This window comes from Macrotis lagotis, chromosome 2 (genome assembly GCF_037893015.1).
Source record: "Macrotis lagotis isolate mMagLag1 chromosome 2, bilby.v1.9.chrom.fasta, whole genome shotgun sequence".
NCBI classification, from domain to species: Eukaryota; Metazoa; Chordata; class Mammalia; order Peramelemorphia; family Peramelidae; genus Macrotis; species Macrotis lagotis.
The window spans coordinates 313111979-313124282 of NC_133659.1; the positions used below are offsets into that span (position 1 = coordinate 313111979).

Below are 12304 nucleotides of genomic sequence, written 5' to 3' on the forward strand. Positions count from 1 at the left end.
AGGAAAATATGTAGGTTTCAAGTCTGAATGCCAGAATGAAGTTTAGGTCCTCAGAAGTACAGAGATGAGTGTAATTCATCCCAGACCTAGTAGAAAAAACAGATGGCCCTGCTAACAAGAAAAGACATGACATACATAATCAATAGCTAGAAGTCACAGGTAGTTCTCCAGCTTTAGAGGTATTAACTGATCCCTCACATAGTTAGCTATATACATTATGTTCCACACAAGATCCCTATACACATCACCCTTCACAATGAGGACGCACTTATTTGTGGGGTAATGTGCTCACAGTTTACAAAATAATGTTCTGTTGTTATTTCATTAAATGCCTTAACTGACTGGTAAAATGAAACACACTGGTGGGGGCTCAGGGTGGATTCTAACCCATAAATGTATGTGATAGTTTTCTGGCAGGGTTCCTAAGTGATGAGAGTGCTAGGAATCATGAACATTTGATCCCTCTCAAAATTATATTATTCAAGGGAAAATAATCTGTCTTATAAAATTTCAAACAAAGGTTCTATTGAAAAGTTCAAAGTCAGTGACCCAAATGAAAACAAAGATTTCCCAGATGAAATTCTATTCTTCCATAATTTATTCAAAGGAAGAGGGTACTTACTAACTTCTAAATCCCATAAGAATCTAAATCAATGCTTTTTTGAAAATGTGTTGAGGGGACCAAAATTTAATACTTAGCACTCAGACATATAAAACTTCTATTAGATATAGTTCCTATTTCCAGTCATTTTCTTAATTTATGAAAAGTACTATTAGACAACAATGACTAAAAAATGATGCACTTGTTTCTGACAGTGATTTATTACCCCCCCCAAAAGTTGTATGAAAAAAGCTCATATTAAGTAGGAAAAAAGTCAAAAACCATTACTAACTAATAAGGGTAATGATCAATTTTGCCCCAAATCTCAAGTGGAATCACCTTGACTTAAGAATAATTTAGTTCAACTTGCTTGTTTTACAGTCAGGTTTTTAACTATAAGTCCAGAGAGAGTTAGCAATTTGCAGAGCTAACTAGTATTTGATCTGAGATTGGGACCCATATCTACTGCTTCCCAGTCCAGTGCTATTTTGTAATATTATATTACCTTCATGAAAAAAATATGACCTGAAAATCGACATTCTTATAAAACTCCAGGAGTTTGGGGAATGGCAACAATCTCATAAATTAATGGAAATCCATGTACAAATTACATTCATTTCAAAGTAAACAAGAAATACTGCCCCCATGTCCCCCCACCCACCCATGCTGTAGATGGCAAGACAAAGCCACAGAGAAAGTAGATGGCTTTGAAGTGTAATCATAGCAAGAAATGGGGAGAGGGCCAAGAATTGCACTTTTGATCTGAAATCCAGCCTGTTGTTCTAATCCTCTGATAAGAAATGAAAAGCCATGGATGTTCATTCTAGATGTATACTTCTCTAGACTTGTTCATTTCAAAAACCACTAAATACAACTTTCTCTTTAATGTTTTTGGAAATATTAAAATGTACTCTGCTATTAAGATGGTGTCAGGGAGATCAAGGTTCAAATGTTGTGTAATACTCAACAGATCATTTCACATATAAAGACTTTTGAATCCTTTGGCATGAGGAGATGGTTCACAAAGCCAGGGAGGGGAGATTCAGAAATGGATATCTTTTTTTCCTTCTCAATACCAATAAGAGAATATTAATACTTTTTTAAAAGAAGAAAAGTGACTTCTACCCATCCCAGAATTCAACCGACATGTTTAATATATAAACTATATTAGATGCTGAGGAAACAAAGAGTTCCTGCCTTCAACAAGTTTACTCTCCACTAGAAGCACAGAATAAGTAAGAGTTGGGAAGCACTAGCTATTTGAGGGATGGATGAGGGAAGACGTAGTCCCTGACCCAAACTTAGAGGAAGAACATAGATTCTAAGAGGTAATTAAGTGGTATTCCAGACCCCAGGGATAGCCTGTGTAAAAACTGTAAGTCCAAAGTGGAACACTGAGTTCTGAAAATAGCTAGTAGACCAATTTGGTTGTAATATCTAGGGAAGGGAATAAGACCAGAAAGGGAGATCAGAACAGATTATTGAGGCCTTAAGTACCAGAAGTGGGGTGGGTATGTGGCATAGTGAATAAAGCAACAGGATAGGAGTCAGGAAGACTCATCTTCCTGAGTTCAAATCCAATCTTATATATTATCTGTGACCCAGGGAAAGTCACTTCACCCTGTTTCCCTCAGTTTCTTCATCTGTAAAATGAACTGGAGAAGGAAATGGCAAACCACTTCAATATCTCTACCAAGAAAACCCCAAATTGGAGAGGGGGGGGGTGTCACAAAGAGTGAAACACAAGTGAACAAGGACTAAATAATAACAAAATGTCAAGGAGAAAAGATAGTGTTTTATTCTAGACATAAAAAATTCTAACTTAAAAAAATCACACCTTCTACAGAAAGTTGGTCTCAGTGCCTCTTAAATCTGGTATCTTTTTCTACTGATTACTTCCTATTTACCCCATTTATAGCTTTTTTTTTGGTACATAGTTGTTTGCAAGTTATCTTCCCCATTAGGTTGGAACATCTGCCTTAGGAAAATAATTTTGGTAGCATGGTAGAGAATGGATTAGATTGGGGTGTTTGGTTAGTTGGTTTTTACCCTATGTTATCAAAAAAGATCAAAGCGACATCACTATATTAGAGACAAATTACAGTGTGTCTGACTATGGCTGATCAGACCAATTACAAGCTCAGAATGCTCTACCATAGATCAAGAAATGCTGACAGATTCACAGTCTGAAACTAAAGGCAAACCTCCATTCCTATAGAGTATAAGACAGGACCTTTACCAGGACCGCTGCTCCCCAGGAGATCTTAGATCATATTTTGAGAACTGCTGTTCTCAATGATAATCAAGATACCTAAAACAAAATCATTTGCAACACTCATATAGTAGCTTCTCTTAGAGTAGGGGTCAAGGTGACAGCAAAAATGAATGCAGGCACAGACCAGAGTTGTCTTTGGGGATAAGTCACTGAGCTGCTAAAAATATTTAGTCAAAAAGTGACTGTGCACAGCCTCTTCTCCTGAGGATAAGAAGAGTGTGCCAATACCTAGAAGGAGAAAGGCTGACTTGTGAGGACCCCTAAAATGTAGTAGAATAGAGGTAAGATGATTGAGAGCATAGCATACCTTTCTAGAGAAGACTCAGCATAAAATAAGTAGGAATTCTAGGAATTTGGAACAGCTACATAGTCTATTCAGAAAAAAAGGTGTGATCAATTTAATGTTTGTCCCTTATTTTTGAAAAAGACCATAATATCAGAGGGAATAGTACACGAATTGGATTTGAATGAGGGGGTGCTGAGCTAAGTCACCAGTCTCACTTTCTCCTCCAGAGCCATCTGAGTCCAGTAGCCAGATAGGAATCAGGATGACTGGAGATGGCCTGGATACGAGGCAGTCAGGGTGAAGTGACTTGTCCAAGGTCACACAGCTAGTAAGAGTCAAGTATATAAGATCAGATTCGAACATCCATCCTCCTGACTCCAAAAACCCATGTTCTAGCCACTGCTAGGATATCTAGAATAACGGGAATTACACTTGTGATTTCACTGATAAAAGGAAGTCTCAAGTAAAGAAACAACTTCTACCAAGATGGGTGGCTACCCACTGGGCAACCTAGAGCCAAGTTGTCAAGAGGACAAAACCTGAAATAGATTAAAATATAACTGGAAAATATTTCATAAAATAAATACACAAAAATATATAAATAAAAAGACAATGGAATGTTTGTGTGTGTGTGTGTGTGTGTGTAATGTTGAAATATAGTCCATATATGGTCTGGAAGGATCCTTATACATTGTTTAGTGGCTACCATTTCTACCTGAATTTGCCACCACCACTGGTGTGGGGGTCTGACAGGTAACAGCAGTTTCTCCATGTTTATACCAACCAAGGGGGACGAGTGGATTTCCTGGGGCAGAATCCAGTTTTCTAATCTCTCTTGATAACTTCAAACAAATCTTCATCCCTTAATGCATAGGGCTAAAAAGTCATTCACAAAATATTATTTAATCCATGATATATTGTGTCTCTGAAGTTGACAATCTCTCAGATTCTGTGTTGCAAGAGGAAATCAATTTGAAATAATACATCAGAAAAATATTTTTCTAAAGATGGGACTAAGAAAATCTAGGAGGAAAAGGAGATGGGAAGGAGAGAAAAATTAATTTTTAAATTCTGAAAACAAACAAATAACATGTAGCACCTGTATACTACTTTAAGATTTGTAAAAAACATAGAGTTAGCTCACGAGGTCCTCACAAAAACCCAGAAGGTAAATGTCATCAAGATAAAAAACTGAAGTTCAGAAGGACAAGTGATTTGTCCATGTTCGTAGATCTGAAACATGATTTGAGCTTGGTTCTTCCCAATTCTCAACAATGGAGCACTATACACAATACCTTTTCTAGACACGGTGTATGAGAAAAATTCAACAACATTCAAATATTAATTAAATTAAAAGTAAAGAATATACCTGTTTATCTTCTAAGGAATCTGGCTCCCCTTTGCTGGAGTCAGAGCTGGCATCCTCATCGGAGCTGTTGAGTGCTTCCTCTTCATCAGAGTGAAGGTCACCCAACGGGAGATCCAGGTCACCCTGTTCTTCACGAGAAGATCTAGAAAGAAAGGAATGGAAGAAGCATTAATCGCCTCATAAGAGGCAATAAGGAACTGGACCTGGGATTTCAATGATATGGAGAAAGTCAGCAACTTCTTTGAAACTTGTGGTCTTACTTTCAGACACTTAACTATAAAAGATAAGTGATTTGCCCAGAGTCACACAGTCAGCATCTATCAGACATCTGACTTCAATCCAACTTTTCCTGGCTTTTGGGCCAGCACCCTTAACTATTACACTAAGCTGCATATATAGTAAGTTAAAACAGAAGCAGGACACTTCAGACAGTCCCAAGTCAACAAGCCTTTATTCTGCTACAGGCACTATGTCAGGGTTGAAGATATGAAGAAAGGTTAAAAAAACAAAACTGTCTTTTTTTTATTTAAAAAATTATTTATTAATTTTGAATTTTATAAGTTTTCCCCTAATCTGGTTTCCCCACCCCCCCCACAGAAGGTAGGCTGTCAGTCTATACATTGTTTCCATGGTATACATTGATCTAAGTTGCATGTAATGAGAGAGAAATCATATCCTTAAGGCAGAAAAATAAAGTATAAGAGATAGCAAAATTACATAACAAGATAACCGTTTTTAATTCTCTTTTTTTAAGAGGCTCACAACGTAATATGAGAGAAAACATGAAAACAACAAGACTCTTACAAAATACACAGGGTAAAATTTCAGAGGAAAGGCACTAGGCGTTGATGTTTGATGGTTGTCCTTTGTTCTGGAAGATCATGACACCAGAGAGGTAATGGCATGATATACATGCATTATAGTACCTTGGGAAAGATTAGACTAGAAGGAAATAAGGGAACCATGGAAACAGAGAAACATAAGGGATATAGGAGATAGTCAACAAAAATTCAGGAAGATTGGAGAAGGGGCAAAGCATCTCCAGTTGTCTGAGGAACAGGAAAGAAGCCAGTATCACTGGATGGAATTAAAACACTGTTTGTTCTTCCTTTTAGAAGAGGATCAATGACATCCTCAGGGATATCTTGATTCTAGAATATGGTAAAAGAAAGAAGACTGGAAAGGTAGCAAGGAGACAGGTTATGAAAGATGTTAAATGCCAGATTTTTAGATTTGATACTGGAAGTAACAGGGAACCAATGTAGTTAATTGAGTAAAAGAGGGAGGGTTATATATTCAGACCCACACTTCAGGAGAACACATTGACAGTTAAGTGGAAAATAGACAGGAGAGTGGAGAGACCGGAGTATGAGTAGTATTGACTAGGTTATTTCAATAGTCCTGGTGTGAGACATAGGACTTACACCAGGGTGGTGATGTTCTAAGAAGAGGAAAAGGAAAATTGAATAAGGGAATTATGAAGGAAGAATCAAAAAGATTCAGTCCAAGAGGAGAACTTGGATTGTGAGCCTGGGTGCTGGAAGGAACCATGGTGATGGCCTCAACAGAAAAGTGAAGAAGAGGAAGATTATTTCTGCGGTACAGATGTTGAGTTTCCTAAGTCTATGCGACATCCCATTTGAGATATCCAAGAGACAGGTAGAGATGTAAGATAGGTTTTCAGGAGAGAGTTTTGGGCTAAACAAATAGAATTAAGAATCATCTGAACAGAGAAGATCATTGAATCCACAAGAGTTTATAAGATCACTAAGTGAAACAGGATAAACAAAACAGAAGCAGTTCAGCACAGGGAAAATCCACAGCTATATGAAGATGGATCAAAGGAGAAGGAGGAGCATTAACAAGAGGCAATCTGGGGGGGTAAAATAGCTCAAAAAACTCAAGAGAGCAGAGTATCAAAGAGAAGATGACTACAGTGTCAACTGTGACCAGGTCAGGAAAAATGAGAATTAAGATAGGCCACTTAGTCTAGCAATTAACAAATCACTGGTAACTTGGAAGAGAAAGTTCTTTCAGTTGAATGATAAGGTTAGAAGCCAGACTGTAGAGAATTAAGAAGACAAAGGGAGGAAGTAGAGGCTTTAATTATAGCCAGTCTTTTCAAGGAATTTGGCCATGAAAGGGAGAGAAAGATTTAGGGAGGGCTTTTTGAAGATAGAGGAGATAGGAACTTGTTTGTTTACAGAGAGAATCAGCCAGCAGACAAGAAGAATTTGAAGAGCAGTGAAAGAGAAATACTACTACTACTACTACTACTACTACTACTACTACTACTACTAATAATAATAATAATAATAATAATAATAATAGCCAACATTTATGTAGTACCTACTATCTTCTAGGCACTGTCCTAAATGCTTCATAAACTATCTCATTCGAATACATAAAGGGGTATGTCTTAGGAGAGGGGTGGCTCTTTCATTTGATTTAGGGGCAAAGGCATGTAGAAAATTTGAGATGAAAAGTATGAGCATAGAAAAGTAATTTGTCTCAGAATGGTCTCATTTTTTTTCAGTGGAAAATGAGGCAAAATTATGCACTGAAAGGATGGGGAGAGGATGAACTAGGGAACTTTAAGGAAGGATGAAGACATATATAAAAGTCTCTGTGATGAATAGGAGAATAAATTAATTTTAAAATGTTTAAATGATTGCCTACTTGTCAGTTAAGATTTTTTAAAGTAATATTTTTATTACATAATTTTTAATGTTTTATGTTTTTCCAATTCCAGTTGAGATTGTTTAACACAAATAATCTTAATCAGTATAGTGTAATTTTCTCCATCTCTGTTCAGTAATATAAGGAGGGAAGGCAATGAATGGTGAGAGTCAAAGGTTTGGGCTTGGTATGGAATGACAAATCATAAGATAAAGGGGCAAGGATTTTAGCACATTTCATTAGAATAGGGTTGACCTGGTTCATCAAGGGTTCAAGACAAGAAAATTTCCTCTGAAATCCAACTCTTTCTTATCTTTTTTTATATATTTCTATCCTAAATCCTTATTTTTTCTCTCTATCAATCCAGTCTAGACTACTCTGGTCCTAGAAAATTTCTGGGATTGGTGCCAATTTTTTGCCAAGCAAAGACAGGTGAGAGAATGAGAAAACAGTCCTTAAAGCTTGTTTTAAGCCACCAGATAGATTATCAGGCTTTATATCTTTAAACCACAGCAGATTTCTGTCTAGACTTATTCTCATCCCTTCATTGAATTTAATTTCTTGGTCACCATTACAATCCCCTTTTTGGAATCGTTAAGCTCAAATAAGATAAAGACACAGGCAGACAGGCAGAATAGAAGCCAGAAAAGAAAGGGTTAAAAAAAATAGGTTGATGTTGGATTTGCCTCAAAAAGTCTTGCAGAGACCAGAAGAATGAATGCAGATGCTCTTTACATTGGGGGTTTTGTCAGGAATCTGTTAATCACAGGCCAATTGTGTCTGGGAAAAGGCCTCCTGATAATGAGGAAGGAAAAAAGATAATGGATCTGGGGCGTGGGGGATCACACACACACACACACACACACACACACACACAGAAACACACATATAATGTGTATATAGACATGTGCACACACAAATACAAATAGATAATACATAAATATATCACACAGACAACTCTGCGAATTATCTTCTCACCAAGCCCATTCCCCTTAGTATATGGAGAAAAAAGGTATTAATGAGCGCCATCAGGAAATGAGGGTTTCAGTTCTAAGACATAATAAGGCAGCAATAGCACCAGGCTGGTCCATCTTCCAAAAACAACTTCTAACTCTCTGAGTATAAAATTCAGGTTGGTCAACTTGCTAGAAAAGATTGGAACAGCTTCCTGTTTCTCTGCTGGGGTCCTGTCAGTCCCTCTTCCAATCTTTCATTTGGAAATCTAAATAAAAATACTAGGAGGCAAGTCAGCCCGTGATATCTCTTCCTCAAAAAATCTTCCATGGTTCCAATGCCTCTAGGACAGAGGTTCTTAACCTAGGGTCCAGGTCCAGAGACGACTCCTGTGGATTGATCCTCAAAGCAGGGGCTGTTTTTACCCTTTTTTGTTGTTTTTGTTTGTAATTCTCAGTACTTAACACAGGACCTGGTTGGTACATATCAGACACTTAATGAATGATTATTGACTTATCTGTGAACTTGGAACATCTTTATTTTATTTCTGTTTTTCACTAACATGTGTATGAAATTTAGCACTTTTTTTTATAAAACTGGACAACAAACAAGATGTGGTGAAGGGTGGGTGTAGGGTGGGGAGTTCCCTAGCTGTTACTAGACTGCCATGGGGAGCTTCCACATAAACAAGGTTAAAAAACTTTTGCTCTACACTAAGACAAAATATTAACTCTTTGGCCTGGGATGGAAATTCTGGGATTCTAACTAAAGCTAAGAAAACCGTAGCATCATACCAAACTGCAATGTACCAACCTAATCATGTAACTCAGGTCTGTGGCTTTGCCTCATGAAAAAATTCCAATCTAAATAAATGAGAGCTGGAAAGGACCTCAGAAACCACCAAGTTTTTCCTTCTCCTTTTAAAGATGCTACAACTAAGATGCAGGGAACAGGCAGGGAGGTGGTACAGACCTGGGGTTAGGAAAACTCACGAGTTAAAATTGGGTCTTAGATATAACCAAGCTGTGTGATCCTGGGCAAGTCCCTTTACCTTTTCTTGCTTTATCTTTCTCATCTTATTTCCCAAGAGGGTTACATGGACCAAATGAGATAATTCTAAATCCTTGGTCCACTATACAAATTTTAACTATTGTTACTATCATTATCATCATCATTATTACTGTTATTGATATTATTATGTGACTTCACTAAGGTTGCATTGGAAGGAAATAGCAGATTCAATATTAGAGTTCAAAATCCCTGACTCCAAATGTGCCCCAAAATGGGATGTAAAGTCCATGAAAGTCCAGGAAAGGGAGAAGAGATCAGGTGGGGAATGGAGAAGAAGAAAAGTAGGGAAGACAGGGATGAGGAGAGGAGAAAGGGGAGAGTGGAGGAGATGGGGGAGGAGAGAGATGGAGGAAAAAAGAGAAAGAAGAGGTGGGGAAAAGAGAAATAGATTTCTTTTAACTTAATTTCAAATAAAAATTTTAATTTTATATTAATATTTTAAAAAGAAATGTAATTAATTTAATTTCATTTAAATGGGATTATTACAAATCAGTTTATGAGAGGGGAATTCCACAAGATTGTTCCTGAAGAGGAAAAGAGCTATTTGTAGCTTTGGTTGTAAAGATTAAGGAACAAAGTTCCTCTAATGACCAGCTTCCTTTTTAGCATCTCCATCATCTAAGGATCTCCAGAGAATAGACCAGAAAGGAAGAAGGGGGTGGGGGAAGGGTAAACAAGCCTTGACTGCCAACTGTACAGGCAAGTCAGTCCCCAAAGTGGAGGGTGTTCCAGAAACCTATTTGTATTTTTTGGAAACAGTAGGATCAAATTAGAAAGGGCTCTTACTCTAGAATCAGAGAACACCTGGGTTCAAATTCTGTCACTGATGCCTCCCAGATCTATGTGATCTTGGGCAAAACACTTCATTTCCCAGGGCCTCAGTTTCTTTAACTGTAAGATGGAGTAGATGAGCCTCTGAATTTCCTTTCAGTTCTCAATCTAATTTCCCATGAACAATTTCCCTCAGTTTCTTGAGAAGGTATTTGGCACAGATTAATATATTTTAAAGACTTAAATGTGCCTATATATATCAATCTGTCTCTCTATATAGATATATATCAATTCCAATATATAACAAGCTATATATTATCTATTATATTATAATCTATCTATAATTAATCAATTACTCTTGGTAAAAATCACTGGAAATATAGCTATGAAAGGAATTCTTTTTATTGGTTTTTTTTGGGGGGGGTGTAAATCAGTGGGGTTAAGTGACTTGCCCAAGGTCACACTGCTAGTTAGCTAGCAAGTGTCCAGAGTTCAGACTTGAATTCAAGTCCTCCTGACTACAGGGTATTTAAAGTTTCTCTATTCACTAAACCACCTAGCTGTCCCTACAAAAGGAATTCTTAACCAGGGGTCCCTGAACTTGTCTTCTGTTTTAATATTTTGGTAAATGTATTTCAAAAGAGTAGGTTTTCTTAGTAATGATCTGGATTTTATTATTTTCATTTAAAAACAAGATTCAGACAAGGAGTTAAGAGGCAACTTGCCAAAAGGGATCCAGGTCCCCTTATAAAGATGATGCCCCATTCATAGTTCAGGTCTGATGATCTCATCAGAACCCTGATATACCTTCAAGAGTCAACCCTACCAACCAGCTGCCCCATCACCAGGTGGGATTAAGGCCTCCAAGAGGGGGTACAGCATGAACCCCTATTGCCACCGGCTGAGGCAGCTCATGCTCAGCTGTCCAGCTGTCACAAACAAGGGCTTCTACAAGAGATAGTGTCTGAAACTGGCAGCTTCCCGATGGCAAGGTGCCCTGCCAAGCAGGTGGGCCAGGCAAGGCGTGCCGGCCTCTCCTCTCTGGCCAGATGCTCTGCCTCAAGGACCCCAGGCAGGAGCTCAACCCAGCTAGGAAACTTTATCTCCAGATTTACATCAGTAAAGCTAACCAAGGGCTCAGTCCACAGCCAACTCAACTCCTTAACTGAAGAAACACAAAGGACTACATAGGATTTAAAAAAAACAATAAGAAAAGAATTCTTTTCATAAAAAAAAATATACATCTAATCTCCACTTCCAGGCTCTTTTTAAAGAGATTTTTGCAAAGGCTTTTAAGTTTATATCTGTTTCAGCTATAAATTTGGAAGCCTAAACATTCAGAATTTAAAAAAAAGGATACAAAGAAATAAAAGGACACATCAACCAGAGAAAAGACATTAAATCTCATCCTGCTTAGGGCAAAACAAGAATAAAGGGGATTAAATTATATCAGAAACCACATGTTTAAATGTGAGCAACATGCTGATAATATCAAACTAAAAGCTATTCCTCCCTCTATCCATGACTTTTTTTATAAGATCCCTGTATTTGCCAAAAGAGAAAAAGTCGATCTCTAAGCATTTATTTATTTTTTGTTGTTGTTTTTTGTTTGTTTGTTTAGGTTTTTGCAAGGCAATGGGGTTATGTGGCTTGCCCAAGGCCACACAGCTAGGTAATTATTAAGTGTCTGAGGCCGAATTTGAACTCAGGTCCACCTGACTCCAGGACCGTGCTCTATTCACTGCGCCATCTAGCCGCCCTCTAAGCATTTATTAAGGATAATAGGCATTGTGAGTCCTAGGCACCTGCAACTACGTTAAGTGATGGCAAATGCAACAGAACAGTTTAAGGAGTGGTTCAAGAACTGGTGTGTGAGCCAGAAAGACCTGGGTTCAAATTCTCACTCAAACACATACTGGCTGTGTAGCGCTGGGTATGTCACTTAATCTGCTACTGCTGTAGAAAATTCTCAGACTCTAGCTGGTGATGCACCAGATAAAATAACAGGCCTGATATGCATAATATAATATAATAAACTATATATATATACATATATATATATATACTTAAAATATCAAGAAGTTCAGGGTCCAAATGTGACCTCAGACATTTAACTGTTGGGGACTCCTTTGGACAAGTCACTTATTAATGTCTTCTCTGAATCTTGTTTTTCAGTACATAAAATAAAATCAAGATCATTACAAAAAAAATTTACTCTACTGAAATACATATATCAAAATATTAAAACAGAAGCCAAGTTCAGAGACCCCCAGTTAAGAATTCCTTTGGTATGGGGTG

General features: G+C 37.5%; 1 protein-coding gene across 1 annotated transcript in view; it reads right to left on the bottom strand.

Moving 5' to 3' along the window:
• FGD6 (FYVE, RhoGEF and PH domain containing 6) overlaps positions 1 to 12304 on the bottom strand; it is a 162928-nt gene that overhangs the window by 100617 nt on the left and 50007 nt on the right. The window contains exon 3 of the mRNA XM_074226605.1: positions 4532 to 4673. Within this exon, the coding sequence (XP_074082706.1) occupies positions 4532 to 4673 (142 nt within the window). The remainder of the gene's footprint in view (positions 1 to 4531; positions 4674 to 12304) is intronic.